Source organism: Carettochelys insculpta, chromosome 2 (genome assembly GCF_033958435.1).
Source record: "Carettochelys insculpta isolate YL-2023 chromosome 2, ASM3395843v1, whole genome shotgun sequence".
Lineage (NCBI taxonomy): Eukaryota > Metazoa > Chordata > Testudines > Carettochelyidae > Carettochelys > Carettochelys insculpta.
The window spans coordinates 221,447,361-221,469,421 of NC_134138.1; the positions used below are offsets into that span (position 1 = coordinate 221,447,361).

At 41.3% G+C, this 22,061-nt stretch overlaps 1 protein-coding gene across 1 annotated transcript in view; it reads right to left on the minus strand.

Annotated features, from left to right (window-relative positions):
• Nucleotides 1-10,722: 10,722 nt before the first annotated feature.
• LOC142008313 (histone deacetylase 5-like) overlaps nucleotides 10,723-22,061 on the minus strand; it is a 161,728-nt gene continuing 150,389 nt past the window's right edge. Inside the window, exon 8 of the mRNA XM_074985495.1 lies at nucleotides 10,723-10,762. Coding sequence (XP_074841596.1) covers nucleotides 10,723-10,762 — 40 coding nt within the window. The remainder of the gene's footprint in view (nucleotides 10,763-22,061) is intronic.

The window sequence follows — 22,061 nt, forward strand, 5'->3', positions numbered from 1 at the left end:
AGAGACCACCAGAGTGTAGCTTCAAAGGGGAAGTAGTCTATATTAACCTTTAACCAAGCACAAATTTATTTCCATGGCACTGTGTGTCAAACATGCTGGTCAACAGGTTGTTGCGGGGGATTCAGTGCTGTGGCTGACGTGTTTCCCAGCTCCATCTGCACACACACTGTTGTCAACTATCTTAATTTTTGTCACATGTCTGGTACCAAAGAGAACCTATTGCAAGTTTGGTTTTTTGACACCTTAATTCATCCTGGGATGATGAAAAGGCTCTAGTAAGAAGTAGTTCTCATACAGACAGGACATCCTGGAATTTGAAGAGCTAGTTTAGTTTAACTCTGTTTTAAATTAAGATGTGGTTCGCTTTTGTTTTAGCCTTGCAATATTTAGCATATATTTGAGTCCAGGCTCCTGGAATCATATGAGGAAGTGAGAATCTCAGCTGTCTTTTTAAAAAAAGCTACTAGCTGTAGTGGCTGCAAAGAAAAAAACTGAAACTTTGAAAGGTCCAAAACTCAGAAGGCCAAATAAATAGTTCGTAACATTTTTTTAAATTTTCAAAGCCATTCTTGATGTTTTTAGAGGAGGGGAGAACGTGATATGATTTTTTGACTGCTTGGGGTTTGCCCACCTGTGCAGATTTAAGTAAAGAGTCCATAGAGTGGTTGCTTTCCTCTCCTCACAATCTGTGCCTCTGCAGGGGGGGAGGCAGGCAAGTGAAAGGCTTGCCTTGTTTTGTAAGTATAGCTATTCCTGACAGGATAGTGTTGGTCCAATGTCCTTTCAAATCCGCATATGCACTGATAGCAGCATCATAGGAGACCTGAGGTAGTTTAGTTGCCTGTATAAAAAACAAAGGCAGTATTTAAAGATATGTGTTTGCTCTTTGTCACCAAAATTCAGAGTATTCTTATCAACTTATCTAATAACTTGAAGAAATTATCAAGTTCAGTTCAATTGCTCCCACATCTTGTACACAGTGCAAATAATTCTTGTTCATTTGTTGTTTTCCTGGCGATCATTCTAAAAAGGTGGTACTCAGGAAAAAAAACCAAGAAAACAACAAGATGTGATTCATTAAAAGATAATATTGTTCCTATATGCTTTTACATTCTTTACTCAAGAGCAAAAGCTTATTTTTTTTCTTTTCTTTTTTCAGTATTCCAAGTAGAAGTGGACTAAGCCCTTGCTTTACACACCCTAAAGACCAAGAACACTCAAAATGGGGAGCTAACCTTAGAGGACGAGCAATATTCAATGACCAAAGAAACAAAACTGACGACGTATATGAATATACTGGGGAGGAAGACGGTCTCGAGGCTTAATTGGGCATTAGTTTAGGTTTCAGGATTGGGATTCAGAAGCTTCCTGGATCAGCCAGACTGACCTTTCACAAGTTCCTTAGCTCACCTAGTGCCACATTGAAATCAATTGGCATTAGGTGCCTAAAGACCTCTGAGGGTCTTGGCCTTGGATCCTCCGGTGAGGAAGGCCATATAAACAGGTAGATCAAAATGGTCCAGTCACTTTTGCCCGGTGAGAGCAATTGTGATTGTGACAGCATGGCCATTCTGCTATTCAAAACAATGCATAGGAGGGGGATATGAACCTAAGCAACTCCTACTGGTGCTGAGCACCAGGTGAGAGCTGGTGCACACTACCACCTGCTTCACTGCATGAGCTAAGAGAGTGTGTGGGGAGGGAGGTGGTAAAAGTGATCCCTATGCACAACTGGGATAGGACTGAGGGCACTTTTTATACCTGTGTGACTCCCTTGGCAACAAGATTTCCTGTCCGGGAGGCTGAATAGAAGTGGGTGTAACTGCAGGGCCCTTGATTCTGTCCCTCACAGCCATGCCCTCACTCTAGCACCCCTGTTAGGCAGACGTGGCAAAGAGTGGTGATGAATACTGTACTAAATAGCAAGCTTCCAAGAACATTTGGCGCTCGTAGTCTGTGATCTTTCCTTCTAGTTCGTTTTATTGGTTTAGCTAAGCCAGAGTGTTCAGGTGTCTGGGTAATTCTATGTAAGATGGTGAAAGGAATAACAGACAGTGTATTTGAACTGTCCAGGAAAGGGCTGGGCAGCACAAGGCATACATGGGCGGGGGTGTGGAAACTAGGACTGAGAATGTGTTGGGGCAGAATAACTGAGGCTGGTAAAAGCCCAGGTCTAAACCAAATGTGGGAGTCAGGTTGCAGTCAGACACAGACACTGGAGGCATGCCTGGCCTGCTGGAAGGGTGTTTGTGAGGGGCTCAGGTGGGAGCTACTGCAGCAAGGCATTATAAGGAACTCAAGGGTGCATGAAGGGCATGGGTGCCACACCCTCACACTGGGTTGCGTTGCATTCTTGGATGTCACACTTGCCTCAAAGAACTTAAAATTAATGTTCCTTAAATGGTGTTTTCTGTAATGAAAAGCATCATATATTTTGGGACTTTCTCAATGCCAAAGCAGTTGTAGTTAGTTATTAGTAGCGGATAATCATTAATTCAGTTCTGGTAGTGCTCACCATGTGAAAGATGTTTGTGCACATATTAGATGAGAGCATCTCTGCCTTACAGAGCTCACAGACGCAGGGCAGACGGACAGGGTGATAGCTGCATAACACACTGGTGCCCATAACCAGCTCTGCCACATAGGAACTCTCTCATTCTAGCCTTGTAATTGGGTGTATTCAGACTCTGGTCCTCAGACAGCAACAACCCCCCCACATTTTCCATAGACAAAGTGCAAGAAGCATAGAAAGTCACACATACTTCACTTCAAACATACAGGCTGCATGTAGGGAAAGCAAAATATCCCACTGTGTCTTGTGTGACCATTGAAGGGCTATTTATCTCTTCTGCAGCAGACAAAGGGGCCAACCATCTCCCACCACCTCAGCAAAGTAGCCAATGAGCAGCCATCACTAAGGAGAAAACCTCTTGCCAGCCAGCAGAAACCCAAGCAGAGGTAGAGAGGAACTCGCTCCCAATGGCAGAAGAGTTTCAGGAGTCTCTTTATCGCTGGCAGTCCAGCAGAGCACCTCCCTTTGTCAGACTGACGGGGATTTCTCTGACAAGTTGGTTTGAAAAACAGCACTGGGGTCTGTTTGAAGTTCCTCAGATGTTTGGAATGTTAGAAGTAGTCCCAGGGGAGAGAGTCAAATACACAGTGTGCAGGTGAGACCTCAGAAAGGGAGTGATGAATGCAATTTATCACATCGCTCTGCAATTTTTCATATGGATACCACCAACTACATACAAGCTGAGAAGGATAGATGAGACAGATAAGCTGTTTGGGGGCATGGAACATGGTTTTTTTTCAGTAATCTGTGTAAATTATAAGGCTACAAATATACATGCTATATAATTACAATATGTTGTACAGGGCAGAATCCCTGCTCTTCTAATCAGGATGATTAAGAAGTAAAAAGACATTGAAGTCTGGAGAACTAATTTAAACTGAAGTAAGTTATTTTTTTTTAAATAGTCTCTGAAACGGTACCTGAAAAAATCTCTATTTGTGTAGGCAAACAGGAATTTGCATTAGCACTTTGTGTACCTGGCCACTCATTTCTATGCCAGATTTTCCAGTTTGGGGACCACAAAATGCCACATATAGGAGTGGATTTCATAGGCCCAAAGTCAAAAGCCACTTTGAATTATATGAATATGATGAAGACTCATGCTAAGTTAAATTCTTCATATGGTAATATAAAAGTATTCGAAGTTCATATGCCACATTTATTTCATCATGGTCTCTCTTTTAATGAAAGTTAGTGTCATACAACTGTAATCCCCAAATCAGTTGTATCATGGTAGTACATGGCAGTGTTTGTAGTATAACTGCATGTTTCGTCCCCAAAAAGAATAGATGCTGAAGAGCTTTCAAAACAGTATGTGTGATAGCACAATTTGACGGGGAGGATCGGGCCCTCTGCAATGCTGCCAAACAATGAGCCAAATTAAGTATAGAATGTGAGCCTGGTGTTTCAGCCTTAATGCTGAGGCTCTTTGCCTTATGTGGCTTTTAGTCTGACATAAACATTACTTTTACATTAACGTTTGTGGTTCAATTTTTTATGTGCTCCAGCTTCATCACACTCAACCCTTTATGTTTTATTAGTCAAATTCTTCTGATTCAACCAGGGTGGCAAGTTCAGATGCTGAACTTCTATTTAATCCAGATTTTTAATAACAGGAGAAAAAAGAAACAGAGAAGAATATCAAACCATCATATTTCAAATAGCCTTTATTCACACTAGAACAAGATTAATAGCCAAATAATTATACAAAATGCAAGACAAAAGGAATTTTTACAACTTGATTGAAGACTACTTACACCAGTCTAATGCATAAATATCTACACCCAACAATTTTTTGGAGCACAATACTATTCAAAGTTACCCAATGAATAATTTCAGATACAAAAATGTATCAAGACAATGCTGATCCATTGGCTTCTCTTAGCTGTACACCAATATTAATATTAACCTAGAAGAGGTTACACATTTGGGATGACCCCACTGCATTCAAAACAGGTTTGGCAAGTTAATTTTTTCTCAGCGGCTCCTACTTTAATTAAGCTGGAAAGACACATGACCGATGAAACTTTTTGTACACAGAGAGCCCAACATCTCACTTTTAGCACAGAAACAGACAGCAAACAACAATCGAAACTAAAAATCGACACTTCAAATGTGCATCTTTTGATTAGAGAAAAAAGTAGCTCTGTTGGCATATATTCCGACAAGCTTGTTCTGAAATATTTAACAGCAAATGCACTAGGTGTTGCTTTTGCTGTTGTACTGCATCCTTATTTTAAAATGTAAGGTTTAACAGGTAGTTTACCATGGCAGTAGATAAAGTAGCAAGGCAAGAGGTATGGAGAGGTTCTTCAGTCAAAACAGCACACTTGTTATAGGGCCAGTTCAAAGGACACTGAAGTCACTCATCTGATCTATTTTATCTAATTCTTGACCCCCCACCCGCCCACCCCTCTACTCTCTGATTTGCTCACCTTGATAATTTTTTTTCTGATTTGTCAATCTTGATTACTATTTTTATTTCTCTGTGCCTTAACTATTGAGTCTGTTCTGGTATGGCTATGGTCTGAAGAAGTGGGTCTGTCCCACGAAAGCTCACCTAATAAATTATTTTATTAGTCTTTAAAGTGCTACTTTACCGCTTTTTTGTTTTGATAGTATATAGACTAGCACGGCTTCCTCTTTGTTACTGAAGTCAATGGAAAGCTTTTCCATGTGCTTTGGGCCAGATATCTAGTTATTATAGAATGGTACCTCATACTAGAAATGGGCTCAACCTGTTCCATTCAGAGCTGAATCTGGTTCTGAACTTTTCTGATTTAGGTGTATTTGGATCCAGAATTTAGGCTTAGATCCAGCACTGCTTCATGGACCTCGTCCAAAGCACATTGAAGTCAATGGGAGATATTCCATTGTCTTCAGTGGAATTTGGATCAGGCTCCATGTTACTTTGCTATTGCAGATGTGCCTACAGGCATCAAATATCCAGAAATACCATGAGGAGTACCTTAAAATTAAGGAAAAGCATTTGGAGATTTGGCAAAGAAGAATCACCTTTTACATAACATAGTGACAGAGCTCCTAGGGTGTAGGGTTCATATTTCTCTGGATCTTATATACACTCCAAATACTATAAGACTTGACCCACAGTGTTATATCTTAATCATCCACATCCAGTTATTAAATTCGAGCAGCCTCGTATGCAGAATACTTTATAAATTATCATAAAATGCTGAGCTGCAGAGTCCAGCTCTAGGAGGAGGGGCTGGAGAGTATGTGCAGTATTTGCAGTAACAGCTGGAAAGTTCTTTTTCTTTTTAGCTTTTCCCTGTGGTATGCTAGTTACTTGTGCCTGAAACTTCACTTCTGCTGAGCTGGTAGCAAGATGCCATGGAACAAAAAAAATCCATTTTGGACCAAATGAAAATACTGCTTTGCTAGTCCTCAAATGGGTCATTTTTGAGGTTACAGAGGAATGTTAGTTTCAAAGTCACAAGTTCTTTTTTTTTTTTTTAAACGATCAGCAGACAGTGAAATCAATCTAATAAAATACTGACTCCAGTTTGGATCTGTTACAAAAACTAAGCATTTAATTGCAAATAAAGAGGACTGTTTATTCTGGGAGAAGTGACAGAGATAAGCTATTCTTATTCCCACATCAAGCACAGAGGCGTCTGTCAGAACTAACAGCTTTTGGTTTTTTGTACTCTGCAAATAAAAGTAAAGTTCGCAAGAAAAACATAGTAAGTGAAGTGAAAAAGTAAAAGCTGAAGAAATAATGAAATCCCCAAACCTTTCCAAATCCAGGTAGCAGAGAACCAATTAAAAGAATGTTTAGCTCCAGAAGGTACCCCCCTCCCCAGCTACATATTCTCTTTCACTTCCATATGGAGTCTGTAAACAAACAAACAACCCCCCCCCAAATGACCACCACACACACTTTGTTCAAGGCCCTATGGGTGATCTTTCAAAATAAAACAACTGTGCACTGTTATCTAGGTCTTTGAAAGGACCACGAGAGCAGAACTTCCTAGTTCTCTATAGGTTGCCTGTTAGATGACATCCCTCCACATGGCTTGTGCATTCAGGGAGAGAAGGGTGACTGCATGGAACACATTTTAAGGACAATGTTCCTATTTGTTACTGTTCATTGTTTTGAAACAAAGAGGAATTTTCAGAGGTGTGGATGGCAGATAGGCACTTTGCACATTGTAAGTTAACGGGAGTTAGGTGCCTAATTGCCATTTGTGCCTTTGGAATTTTTCCCTTGTTCCTATTTCCTGACAGATTGCCCTTAAAGTGTTTAGCTGTATGTCTACACAACTAATCTGTCTCCAATTCTTGGTCTCTACAGTACCTCTGGAGTTGGCTGCAGCACAACTTTTCTAATATTTCATCTCCATTTATGCTTTCCAGCTTTTAAGAGAGTCTGTATTCATACAAGTTATCTGCAGGAAACAAAAAAAAACAACCCCAAGATATTCCAGACAAAGAATATTTTTGCCACCTTATCCAACTTGCTGTGTTTTGCTGGAGAATTTTTTCAATACAAAGACAAAGTAATATTTGCTTATATAAGAACTATTTTTATCCTCTACTTATTTTATTAGTTTTATATAAGAAAGGTTCCTGGACTTTTCAGATTTGGTTTCCTCAAACTGTCTTCCTCACTTTCATGACAAGAAAAATTAAGTAGGCATGCAAGCCAAGAACCAATCCTGCAATCCTCACATTGGCCAGATTTCTATGGACTTGTAATATTTTTGTGGGAATATTGCCTGAATTAGGACCACAGAATCAGGCCCATAATTTCTGCATCTTGTACTAAAACAAATGTGATTCCCACAAGAAAAGTGTGAAAAAGAACCACAGGATACATTAGTAGCAGTTGAAAATTCATCATTATTTCCATCCTAGTCCAGTAAAAGTAATATAGTGAAGAAAATCAAGTTGGTGTTGATATTATGCTACATGGTATCCCCATGTGGTTTATCAGCTGAAGGGGCTTAGAATCACTATGCATTTCTATTCTGAATTTCCTGCAAGGGCTGAACCATGGGTTTGCGCTTATGGAAATAGTGGAGTAGTGATTTGCTGATGTTAGCATAACTTTTTTTTTTTTTTTTTTTGTGGCCAACGGTAGACTCCTGGGGGGAGGAGCAGGGATGGAGCAGTATTCTAATTTTCAGAAGTGCCAATTGTGTCCCACTCAAGCTCGACTCAAGGGGCACCATGAGTACGCTGCTCCTCTGGAAATCAGTCCTGAAGAATCTCAACTTGAGACTGAAAAAGTGGAGACACCTAAAACGTGTGAACCATTGAAAATTTGGGTTTGATTTTAATTAAAAGCAAGCATTTTGAAGTAGATGGGTATGATTATTGACCAAAAGATATGGCTAAAAACTGTGCTTAAATGGGAGAGTCTAGCAGCATCCTATGGGAAGTTATTGTTGGTCATAAGAAAAAAAATGTGAGAAGTAAACAGCAGCAAGTGAAACAGCCCTCTCAGAAAGCACTGGTTTGTTTTAAAGAGAGTATTGATATTCTCCATAAGCTCAGTCGTGTCCCACAGGGCTATACTGTGTCTTGGAATGGCATAATCAAAAAGCAATTGTGCTCTGAACTTGCACATAGAGAGCTGCATCCGCCTTCCATTGAAATCAATGAGAATTTTGCCATTGACTTCAGTGGGACCAAAAGGAGACATATGTTCATCTGTAATTAATTGTGAGTGTAGTTTTTTGCACGTTTGCTTATCCAAATGATTCTAACTGGAACCATTGTTGCACAGTCTCATATATGAAGATCTGTATGTAGGACAGCATGAACGTGTGATTGATTTAATACTGTGTTTTTAGTCCAAAGGGTCTTGTAATTTGTAAAATGATTCCAATTACCGAGACTGACTTAACTGAGGCCTGTACACGTCCCCCCACAAATACAGAGCTAAAGTAGTGTATATTAGTAATTCGTATTTGCATATACCCTAGAAAATGGAAATATATTTTAGTTTATTTTTAAATCCTCCTAACTGAATATCTAATTAAAATATTACACCACATTGTATTAAAACAGGAAAAAAACTTTTAAAATACCGGATCTGTCAGCCACGGTACATGTTTGAAGCACAGTTTCTTTGATGATTATTAGAAAATTGCAATACCTGACAAGCAAGACTGTCATGACAAGCTCTTTTGCTAATACAGGACTGAATCCTGATTGCTGTATTTGTTCAAATAGCCCCATTCTATTCAATTAATTGTATTCAGCTTTGGTATTATTCCAGTGGAGAGAATTACACTCAAATGACTTCAGTTTGTTGGAATTATTTGAATTAGTAAAACCAGCAGGAATTAGCTCATAAAATTTTGGGCAGAATTTTAGTATTTAAAAAAATAATGAATGGATATATATCATAACTTTTGAAATGGAAGTCTACTTCATGTTATAGGAAATTGCATTCCTTTCAGATTTCCTATTTCAAAGAGTGCCTCAAATTTCCAAGATTTCCAAGAGAGTTTTTGCATGAGTAATAAAAGTCTTTAAAATTAAAATGCTAATTGTAAACAAACCCAAAAGCATGAAAAATATAGTCTGACTGCATAACAAAAGAGAATTATATAATTCTATTTGAGTGAAATCTTTCATCTTTGATTTACAGGTTTGAGTCCCCTATAACTGAAACCATATTGTTCCATATCTTTCATATCATGGCATTCCCCAAAATCTTGTTTTAATTAAGGGTTCTTTCAGAATTCTGAATAAAAAGCATGACAGTCTTCACTTATGGCTTTAATATATCCTTTGAGTTTTGAAAATATATAAAAAATGAACATCACTTACTTTCAAAAGCAAAACCAGCTATCAAATACTGCTCTAGAATTCTTCAAGGTAAGTAAAAACAGCTCCCAGGGTTCATTAGGTGGGAGAATTTGTAAACAAAACAAAACTTGCTGTATCACAATTTGTGTTCATTTAAAGTACTCTACATAAACGCCTTGTTTCCTTTTACCTTTTCTGACAGTAAGGCAGCATGTGTAATAGTTTAAGTGTTCATTAACAGCTAAAGGCACAATTCTGTTACTTTCTCAAACATTCACTTAAGCAGTTAATATTACTTTTCGAGGACATATTTCTATTTTTAAGGATCTAAAATATAGACTAAATCCTTTGGAACTTCTTAAGTAACACTAACTTCTGTGTGTCTGAAGTAAAGAAAATAATCTGTTTGTATTCAGATTGTGATGTGTCAAATCTCTCAACAAATCACTGCAGAAACACCTGTGCTTCAAATGAGCTGCACACACATACTTAAGTTTTCTCTTCTAAAAGTCAGGATGCAAAATGAAGTAAAACAACTTTTGAGAAGTTATTCATTTTTCAGAGACTATCTGAGTCACTAAAGCACATCTGTCAAGTATGCAGAGTGCAGCATTTTAAAAAAGGCAAAAGGTCACTCATTTTAGAGAACCTTGATTATGGTGTCATTGATACAAAATTATACATTAAACACAGGTGTAATTCTAGAAAGAGAAAATAAAATAAAGCACTACTAGGTACTGTACTTTGTGGGGACAGTATGGTAAGCAGTGCTTTCTTTTTAGCTACAATACTCTCATCTTAATTTATGTCTTTAATTTAGCCAAACAAGAATTCCATACATCACCTTAAAAAAAGACCTGGTTTATAAACTACTCATTATTTCACTACACTGAACACAGAAAACAAATTCTATTAACACTTTAACACAATGTGAAAACAATTACCCAGTAAAAGGTGTTTCAAAATGCCAGAAAGTGTGATTTGTGGAGATTCCCAAGAATTTTGCTGGAAGTTGCAGTTATGGTAGCCATCAATAATCTATCAGTTAGAATACTGTCACATTTCTATTTCACAGTTTATATCAGTGAGTGGGTCACACCACATATTAAAACGCATGCACTAGGCTCTTTCTCCCAAGCCTGGATTACTGTAACTTTAGAATTGTAGCAGTTACATTTAAGAAATCTGTAGAGCCCTTTCAAGCCCATCCAAAGAACAAGTGAAGCTGCTGTTCAGAGTTTTGTGCCCAGTGTTTATGTTCAATCTGATCTGTGCCACCCAAGCAGCAGACAAGACATGTCTGAGGGTGCTTTTGGGGGATACACAATGATGTCACACACAGGAAATATCAGGGAGGACTTGGCACTTCACAAGACTGGCTCTTCTTCCATGGGCTCGCCAGCAGCTCTGTAAAAATAAACAGGCAATCAGAATACAGCGCAAGAGTACACAATGACCTTGTAGATTTTCATGCATAATCAAAGCTGATTTTTCAGCTCTCTCTCTTGTTTATTTGTGTTATTCAGTTATCCCTAAATAGAGTTTCTTTCTTAGGAACTATAAACAAATGTCAAGTGGAAAAACATTTTAAGTCTAAGCAATCACTGCAAATGTTCCTGTTTATATTAAAATATGTCAGAATATTTTATAATGTTAAGCTCCGAATTGTACTTGCTTTGTGTAGGCAGAGTCAAATAATTTAATGCAAAAATTAGCTGTGATACTTTATTTCTCAAGCATTTGACACTAAAAATAAATTACTCATCTTCAATGGGACCAAACCACTAAAACCAAATGGTTACCATGTAGTTAGCTGGCAAGCCAGCCCTCTGATTTTTACTTCTGCACTTTCGTAACTATAGAAGCCGGCTGCATGCCTTCCTAATATTTCTATGCACACATTCTGAATTTGATCAGCAGATCACTGCCATACAGCAGGTATCTATTAATAACATATAATTGGATTAGGCACCTATCCTTTGTTAGAAATCATCCAGGAGACATTCCACTCAGCTGTAACCCAAATGGGCTGTTAAAGTGGCACATCTGGCATAAACTGCCATAATCTGTAGCTATGACAAGTTATGCAAGCCGAGGATCTGTCCCACTATCAGAAGTCACTACATACTGGGATTTTCAGAGATTATATTAGAAACCTCATTGTTGAAGGGTTTAAGAATTTGGAAGTAACTATTTTTTCCCCTAAGAAATAATATGACAAACAGTGTCTCAGCTTGGAACTGAAATCAAAAAAAATAAAAGGAAGTTCAAGTCATTTTGTAAATGAGAGGAGGGCTAAATCAAAAAGAGGCATTCATCAGTAAATCTCACTTAACGTTTGGATTCAATAAAACCTCCCCCAGGAAGGGGAAGGTCTCATGCAAGCCCTAGAAAATTAATTATTTGGGGCTTGCATAGCTTTACATGGGTTTCTGCGGCAAGAACGCCAAAGTACTTTAGCTGAATCTGGACTTTATTTAAGGCTCCGCCAGTGAAAATTCAGCGGTGTCTCTTTAAAGGAATTTATACAGGTTATTAATCCGATCACTAATCACTTCTGGTATTTTGAAAAAAAATAAAATAAAATGACTGAGATATGAAAAAGCAAATGTCTTGTAACTAACTACTTTCCATAAAGCTTTTTACAATGTGTTTGGCTTATTAATCCATAAAGCACAAATCCTCCCCTTCCCCACACTGTGGAGGGTCTCATATGCAATGTAACCACTCATGCTCTGCTGCTCCTGGGAGTGGAAAGGGAATGGAATTTATAGGAGCTCTGCAAAAGCGTACACCCATTCATACATCTGTATGTAAGTTTGGAAATGTGGCAGGGGGAGGGGCAGGGCCCAGATGGGATTCGTGTATCTTTTCCCGGAAAAGATTGACTGACCATTGCCACATGTGGAACAAGAGGGTGTGCAAATATTCTAATATTCCTGGAAATTTTAGGGAACAAGTAGGTTCAGTTTTTCATTGGTGTTTGTAAAATGCTCCAATGCACAGGCCACAGAGCCACTATGCAGCTGTTCTGTGGCCTGATGAAGGAGTTCCAGACCCCTCTTGAGACCACTAACATATGGCCCTCTACTCAGTTGGTACACTGAATGCCAGTGACAGGGTATAAATGCCCCTCTGACTATTGTACACATGTGCTCATTACAACATCTCTAAATAAATCATCACTCTGCATGCAACATGTACATTAAAGCTAACAAAGAAAATGTACAAACGTCAACGTACACAGAAGCATTGTCTTAGATTGGTGGATTTGGGCGAGCGAGTAGGTGTGTGTTACACAACTTAGGGCTTTCAGAGTGTTTGTTTTCATAGCGTTTGCACTTCACTTGCAATGGAAACAAATCCCAGAATAGAAGCTGTTAAGTTCTGCCTATCTGCTACCACTGGAGAAGAGGAGAAAGCCTCCTAGGATAACCCCTCCACAAGGCTTACCATAGCATTTTTGACTATCTCACCTGAACTCCGTTAATTGGACTCCCCAGAGAATACTAATATTTCAAACTTCTGATCAGTTTCAAATAGCCATTAAGTACCATAGACAACAGGCCAGATAACCAGCACCATCTTTTCCCCAGTGTGAAGTCTCTCATATTCTAATTTAGCCCTCATCTGTAAGGCACAGGATGGGCAATATTAGGTCCTGTACCAATGACAGTTTACATGGCCATTAGCTTTCTACCCTTCAAAGTTTGGAACCAGTGCAAAAGGGGGATTCCTACATTTTCACTCAGTCTACTTAAAGCTCTGGAAGATCACAAAACATCAGACTATAAAGTCATGCTATTTTGATGTACAGAAAAGTTATTAGAAAACAGCTTTTTGTGGGGGTTACAACTGTGTTGATTTTAATAAACTGTCTTCTTTCACTTCTGTTCCTGCAAACCACTGACTTCAGTAGGATTGCAAGGATTCAGCTAGGAGCAGAATCTGACCACATTTTACATACATATAGGCTATGTCTACATTAGCCCCAGAACTTTGAAAGAGGCATGATAATGAACCTAGTCGAAAGATGCTGCCATAAATATGCAGTGCCTCATTAGCATAATGGCAGCCGCGGCACTTCAAAAGTGCCACTTTCGATTGCACGCAGTTTGTCTACCCAGAGTCCTTGTTGAAAGGACCCCACACACTTCAAAATCCCCTTATTCCTATTTGTTTATAGGAATAAAGGGATTTCAAAGTGTGTGGGGTCCTTTCAAAAAGGACCCCACGTAGACGAGCCATGCACAATCAAAAGTGGCGCTTTCAAAGTGCTGCGACTGCCATTATACAAAGGAGGTGCTGCATATTTATGGCAGCGCCTCATTAGCATCTTTCGATCAGGTTCATTATCATGCCTCTTTCGAAGTTCTGGAGATTGTGTAGACATAGCCACAGGCTACAGTTACACTAAAAAGTTTTGCCCACAAAACCCCTGTTTTGTGGACAAACTGGTGGAACGTCCACACACAAAATGGGTTTTATCAACAGTTTGTTGATAAAACTCAGCACTTTCACTGTCAGCATTCTGTCTGTCAGCCATGAGGCATAACACTGCTGTCCACAGATTCTGTCAACAAAAAAGCTGTGTGGACACTCAGGGGGACCTTCTCTCAACAGACAGGGCATCCACAACAATAGGCAGCCCTGTCTACTGTGCTTCCCAGTGCCTGTTTTATCGAGAGAGCAGCTGGGCTGTCCGACCACTCTTTTGACAGGGAGAACGCTCTTCCAATTGGCTTTTGTTGAGAAATCTCTTCCGACAGTGACTTCTGTCAACAGAGTGCTGTAGTGTACCCGTAGCCACAGAGATTAGCGAGATATAATTTTCATTTGCAGAATTCATGCTTGCTATCATGAACCCATGAGCAGCTTCAGCCAAGTCTTCTAAATTCAAAAATCAGCCTTCTTGAAAAACATCCTCTTTCTGATCCTAAATCTGGGATTTAAACAGTTATTTGAAATACAGTTTAAAATGATTTACTTCTATATTTATTTCATGCACTGTTAAGAACACCAGAGAGAAAAGTAAGTCACTAAAAAGAGTTCTCTTTCATTTATAAATTGGAAATACATAGACTTCTCAGCTCAATATCATCACACTGAGATTAATGATAAAAGTCCAAGGTATGTTTGTAAGCAACAGAGAACTGTGAAATGTTCAAACAGCGGAAGAATATAAGAACAGACATACTGGGTCAAATCAAAGCTTTATCTAGCCCAGCATACTGTCTTCTGTGGACCTACCCTGCATGAACTTATCTAGGATTATTTTTTCCCAATCACTAGTGGACTACACCTTCCCTCCCCAGCAGAGGAGATGGGAGGGTCTGCTCACATCCAAGCTCTGGCTGTCACTACTGATGGTGATTGTGTTCTACTGCTCAGCCCAGGGATGGAGGGAATCAGTAGCAGCAGCTGAAGCTCAGCCCTGAGAGGCACCTTTCCGCCCTGCCATAGCCCTGCAACAAGAGGCTGCTCTGACCTCCTTCCCTCCCAGGCAAGTCCCAAGGCTAGTGATGGGGAGGTGGGGAGAGGGTGGGGTGGGGATAGGGGCCAGGGATGGGGAGGACGAAGGCAGGGAGGGAGAGGGTCAGGGATGGTGTTGAAGGCCCCCACCTTCCCAGGGAGCCAGGGAGCCATGTGCCCAGTTCTGGCCTTCCCAGGGCTTCCCTCTCTTCTTTGCCCCCACCCACTCTGTTTCCCCCATCAGGTAGTATACTGATGCATTTACATGATGATGTCATTCTGCTGCCTGGGAGGAAATATTTTTAGAGAGAGAGAGAGAGATTATAGTCTTGGACTTCATAACATCCTCTGGGAAAGAGTTCCACAGACTGACTGTGCATTGTGTGAAGAAATAGTTCCTTTTGTTGTTTTAAACATGCTGCCTATTAAATTCATTTGGTGATCCCTAGTTCTTGTGTTATGAGGAGGACTAAATAACATTTCTTTATTTATTTTCTCCACACCAGCTATGATTTAATAGACTTCTATTATATCTCCCCTCAGTCATCTCTTTTCAAAGCTGAAAAGTTCTAGTCTTAATAACGTCTCACCATATGGAAGCTTTTCCACACCCCTAATCATTTTTGTTGCCCTTCTCTGTACCTTGTCCAATTCCATCCCTAAAATTTATTTTTAAGCTGGGCAATCAGATCTTCACACAATATCCAAGATGTGGGCATATCATGGATTTATACAGAAGCTACATGCTATTTTCTGTCTTATTATCAATCCCTTTCCAATGATTCCCAACATTCAATGTGCTTTTCGGACTGCCTGCCCAGTGAGTGGATGTTTTTCTTAACAGAGTTATCCACAGTGACTCCAAGACCTCTTTCTTGAGTGGTAACAGCTAATTTATATCCCATCTTTTCATATGTAAAGTAAGGATTATATTTTCCATTTTGTGATGTTCATGTGTAAGCAGTTAACTGGTAAGCCTCACCCTAACTGGATGAAGCTTACTGGTAACAGTTAACCAGGGTTGGGGGAGGGGAGCTCCAAGCTCACATGGCCCAATGCAGCTGGCAGGGATGTTCCAGCCTAGTCAGAGAAGCCCCAGTCTGCAGCAGCCACATGTGTGCTGTCAGCAGCAGCTTTCCAGCCCATCTGGAGCTGTCCCAGTCCATAGCGGCTCAACATGCTGCGGTCAGGGGTGTTTCAGCTCAGCCACAGCATCCCCCTCCACAGCAGGGAGGCTGCTCCAGCTCCTCTTCCCCAGAAGTCCCCCTGCCCCACTGTTTAAGTGGCTAAACTTAATTTTTAACTGGTTAACTAATGAAACAGGATTTTACATCCCTATTTCCAATGTGCATTACTTTCCATTTATCAACACTGAATTGCATCTGCCATTTTGTTGCCCACTCACCCATGCTTGCAAGACTTCCTTGTGACTCTTTTCAGTCTGCTTTGGACTTAACTACCTTGAGTCTGCAAATTTTGTCACACCTCACTGTGTACCCCTTTTACAGATCATATTTGACTATATTGAACAGCCCTAGTCCCAGCACAGATTCAGGGTGGCGGGGGGGCATTGTCATTCATCTTTCTCCATTCTAAAACATGACCATTTATTCCTACCCTTTGTTTCCTAACTTTTAACTAGTAACTAATGCATGAGAAGACCTTCTTTCTTAGCCCACGACTGTCTTCTTTGTTTAAGAGTCTTTTGTGAAGGATCTTCTCAAAGGCTATGGCTACATGACAGGGATCGTTCAAAAGAAGCCCTTTTGGAAGATCTCTGCTGAAAGGGCTTCTCTCAAAAGAGTGTACACACACACACACACACATACACACGCACACAAGGGCCATTTATACACAGGCCACTTTCTCCGAAAGTGGCATGGTAATACACGGCCCAAAATATGCTAATGAGGTGTCGATGCAAATTCCCTGTGCCTCATTAGCATATGGTCACGTGATTCAGAGTCCGGAAGACCATTCTTCCGGACTCCAAAACGCCATTTAGAATCGTGTCCCCCAGGTGTCTTCCGGAAGGGTGTCCTTCTTCCGGAGGCCCCTTCTTCCCAAAAATTTTCGGGAAGAAGGGACGTCTGGAAGAAAGACTTCCTTCCAGAAGTGCCCTGGGGCCGCGCTTCTAAACGGCGTTTTGGAGTCTGGAAGAACGGTCCTCCAGACTCCAAATCACGTGACCGTATGATAATGAGGTGCAGGGAATTTGCATCCACACCTCATTAGCATATTTTGGGTTGTGTATTACCATGCCACTTTCAGAGAAAATGGCCTGTGTAGAAACGGCCAAGCAGATCAAAAGCCTTTGATCAAAAAAATAAGGCCCCATGAGGGCTGCTCTTTCAAAAAAAAAAACATATGGGCCTGTGAAGCATCTACACACATTTTCTTTCAAAAGAAGTTTTTGAAAGGGGGCAATGTTCCTGAAATGGGAAAGGCAAAGTGATTTTAGAAGGTGGGCTTCATTCTTTTGATTTACTTTCAAAAGAATCCTTTTTTTGTGTAGACGCTTCCCCGGATCTTTTGAAAGCACTCCCTTGGTAGTGCAGGTGCAGCTAAAGGCTTTCAGAAAGTGTAACTATATTACATCCACTGGATTACCCTAGTCTGTATGCTTGCTGCCCCCTCAAAGAATTCTAGATGAGTGAGGCACAATTTCCCTTTGTAAAAAACATGTTGACTCTTCTCCAAAAATCAGGCTTAATGGGCTTTGACTGCTAGGATCACTTCTAGAGCCTTTTTTTTTTTTTAACAGATGGCCTCACATTAGCTATCCTGCAGTCATCTGGTAGAGAAATGCTTTAAATGATAGGTTGCATACAACAGTTAGTAGTTCCATAATTTCATAAAACGGGTTGAACCTCTCTAATCCAGCACCCTCAGGTCTTGACCAGTGCCGAATCAGAGAATTTGATGGACCATGGGTGTTCAATACAATTCTAGCAGCATTATGAACACTTCTGTTGCTTAATGGACTCTTAGAAGACATTTAGGGCTAAATTACAGATAACAGCACAGAACCCTGGGAACAAGGACTGGTGACTGGAAACAAACTCTATGGGTCCATGGGAAACGTGGCCACACCCATGATAAGTGGTTGTTCGGCTAACTAAAACCGTGTTGGATTAGGGATGTTGCCAGATGAGAGAGTGCCAGATTAAAGAGATTTGACCTGTAGAAATGCACACTCAGGACAGATTTTCTGGTGTGATGTGGCTATTTTGTGCCAAATGCACAGCAGAATGTGATCCTATTCCTAACCTAGCTCAGCTGTGGAAGATCACTACTGTGTAAAGGTGATTTCTGATGTAAGGCTCTTATTCCTACCCTGCAATTGTATAAAAAGAGAGGCATGGCCAAAGGAAAGGGTTTGGCCAGAAAACCTTGTGCTATGCCAATCCTAGACTGTACTTTCAGGCCACTTGGGCTATTTGCAGCTGGCATAAATTAGAGCAGCCCTTAAAATGTTCTAATTTGATGTTAGTAGATTAGTCCTTCACAGAGACTAGGGTCCACCAGGGTCAGAGAAATACAAAGATCACCACCTATGACTGGCATATTAAGAAAAAGAAGTGCATCTCAGGATCTGGTCCTGGATCTTTCCAACAGAAATTAGAACACGATAAAAATCTCAGTCATTACTTCAGGAACAACAGAATCTTCCCAAATGTATTTTAATCCAACATCTAAAATTTACGTTTCGTTTCTCATGTCCAGATGGGTACAAGCTGTAACCAGGTAAGGCCAAATTCAAATTCTCCTAACTGTCTTCCTAAGATTTGTGATAAGTTGTTGTAAAACAGTTAAGTACCAGACAGTCCCAACTCTTTAAAAAAAGAAGAAATCATAGAATCATAGGGCTGAAAGGACCCTCTGGAGGTCATCTAGTCCAGCCTCCTGCTTCAAGCTGGATCAACCCCCACTAGGTCATCCCAGCCAGGACCTTGTCAAGCCAGGACTTAAAAACCTTGAGGGATGGAGAATCCACCACCCCTCTAGGTAATGCATTCTTCTGCTTCACCACCCTCCTGTGAAGTAGTTTTTCTTAATATCTAACCTACACCTCTCCCTCTTCAACTTCAGACCATTACTCCTTGTTCTGCCATCTGATACCACTGAGAACAGTTTCTCACCCTCCTCTTTAGAGCTCCCCTTCAGGAAGTTGAAGGCTGCTATTAAATCACCCCTAAGTCTTCTCTTCTGTAAACTAAACAAGCCCAAATCCCTCAGCCTATCCTCATGGGCCTTGTGCTCCAGACCCTTAATCATTTTTGTTGTCCTCTGCTGAACTTGCTCCAGCACATCCACATCCTTTTTATACCGGGGGGCCCAAAACTGGACACAATATTCCAGACGTGGCCTCACCAGTGCCAAATAGAAGGGAATAACCACTTCTCCAGATCTGCTCGAAATGCTACTCCTAATGCACCCTAGTATGCCGTTAGCCTTCTTGGCTACAAGGGCACACTGTTTACTCATATCCAGCCTTTCATCCACCATAAACCCTCGGTCCCTTTCTATTGTACTGCTGCTGAGCCAGTCAGTCCCTAGCCTTTAAAAATGCTGTAGAAATATAAGAAGAATCAAGGAGACCATTATATTGATTTTTTTGAAAGCAAAAGATTTCTGAAACAACTGTTGGTCAATACAAAGCTCTAATCCATGAAATGTGAATCTCATTTAGGTAATAAGTAATTATCAACACACAGAATGTGTTGTGGTTAACCATGTTTATAGGACCTAGCCTGTTAATTTGTCTCTGTATTTAAATTTGTATTTGCATCATTCATATTTTCCCTTCTTTTCTATCAATCACATCTCCCAGTTCTATTCTCTTCTGAAATATATAATTAAGTTTCAAATGTATATTAAAATGCATAGAGTATTTTAACAAAAAAAAGAAGAACAAAAATAGCTTTTCACAAAGTCTGCTTCACTCAGCATGTCAGGATCAATCAAATCGAAACAACCATCTACTCTGTGTTTTCATTTACCAAAAAAAAATTAAAATAAAAAGGAGGAAAGAAAGAAAATGAAAAAAAAACAAAAAAAAACCACCCAACCCTTAGAATGGTTCTTAGCCAGGAGCATTTTATTCTTTACTCATCAGTGGTAAATGAGTCAGATATGAATTGGCCAGTAAAAGAGCTGCTTTACCCAAAATCTGAGTTTAAAATGAGTCATCTCACTCTGAACACCAATATATCCTCCAACATAACTGGCAAGAATTTCCTGCAGAGAGACTCTCTTGCTGTTGCTCTCTTCATCTGGGGGGCCTCGCAGCTGAAGCCAGTAGGATCTTTACCTTTGATTCAATGAAGCAGGTTTGAGTCCTTGGGGTACTTCTCCTTGAAGCACAGCGCAGAAGTGTGTGTGTGTGTGTGTGTGCACGCGCGCACGCATGGGGATCGAGGGAAGAAGGAAATTTAAGCCACCTTTGCATCCTCTTGAGTTGCTCTGAGGTGTGGAAAGGCTCTCAGCGTAGTTTACACAGTTCTGGGGGCCTGTCTAAGTTACAGCACCTTCCCTAGACCACCATGTAGACTGAAGCTCTGTGTGCTTTGGCCTTGCCTTCCATATGGCCTGGCACATCCCACAGAACAGGGCGTGCCAGGGAATCCTCTGATGGCAGCCTTACAGCTCTCTTCTTCAGTGCCAGTTCCAGGGCAATGCTCACTCAGCTGAAACCAGAGCTGCGAGGGGCCCTTTCCATCTGGCATAAAATGCCTGGAGTAGGGGTGAGGAAGATCTCATACTTGGTCTGTAATTCTTATATGTGTTACTGTCCTGTAGGGCTCTCTCTCACTTCAGTGTTACTCCAGCGTTATGCTGCTGTACTTCACAGAACCTAAGGTGGTAATACTGGAGTAGTGCAGGGGTAAATCAGGCCCTTTGTTTCTAATGCTGCTTTAGACCTCCTCCAGGCCAGGGTGCAGCACACACAGTTCCTCTCAGGAGGCTCCCGGCATCTCAGAAAAGCAGGCCCTGGAGAGCACATTTTGGAAGTAACTTGGTTTGTTTGTCTCTGCTCATAGGAAGTGGAGACTGGGGAGAAATCGTGATGGCTCAAACTACCGCAGAGATGGGCTATAAATTTAGTCTAACAGGATAATTCCAAAGTGGCCCTGTCTAGGGTTGCTAGGCATCTGGTTTTCAACTGGAATGCCCAGAGGAAAAGGGACCCTGGCAGCTCCAGTCAGCACCACCAATGGGAGCGCTAAAAGTCCAGTCGGTGGTGCAGTGGGGGCTTGAGGCTAAGGCAGACTCCCTCTTGCCCTGGCTCCATTCAGTTCCCACAGCAGCTACCACGTCCCTGCATTCTCTCGCCCCAGGAGCAGCAAAGATTGCTCAATGCACAGCCTTTGCATCCACAGGCACTGACCCCACTGCTGCTATTGGCTGGGAACTGCAGATACCAGGAGCTGCAGGGGTGGTGCCTGTAGGTATGAGAACAGGGCACAGAGCCTCTCTGGCTATAAGGGGCCATTGGACCTGGTGGCTGCTTTTTGGGAGCTGCAATAAGTGTCCTGTATCTGCTCACATCTCCAGCCACTGCCCCAGCTCAGAGCCCCTTCCTATACCCCAGAGTCCCGCCCCAGAGTCCGTGACTCCAGCCATAGCCCACACCCCGTTCCACACACTGAATCTCTTGGTCCCTGCCCAAATCCCTCTCCTGCATCCAATACCTGTCATCCCCAGCCCCACCACAGAGCCCGTCCCTTCTGCCAGAGACCCGCACCCCAACGCCCTATTCCAAAGCAGAACCCTCTCCTACATCCTAAACTCCTAATTTCTGGCCCCACTGGGAACCCACACCCCAGCCCAGAAACCATTCTTCCCCCACACCCCAAATTTCTGCCTCATCCCAGAGCCCTCTCCCACAGTCCAAACCTCTCATCCCCAGCTCCATCGCAGAGGCCACATCCCCAGGCAGAGCCCCCTCGCCCCCTTCCCACACCGCAATCCCCTGCTCCAGCCTGGTGAAAGTGAGCACAAGGGAGAGTAAAGGATGGAGGGAGGGGGATGGAGTCAGTGGGGCATGTGGCCTGGGAAAAGGGACAGGGCAGGGGTGTTTTGTTTTATTCTGTTAGAAAGTAGGCAACCGTATCACTGTCACTCACTTATGGAAGGGCTGGTTTTGGGTGACCACTGTCCAAATTATGAATGCAGCAGTGGAATCAGCAACATAGATGAGCGAAGGTATTATTTTGTTGCTGAAAAACTT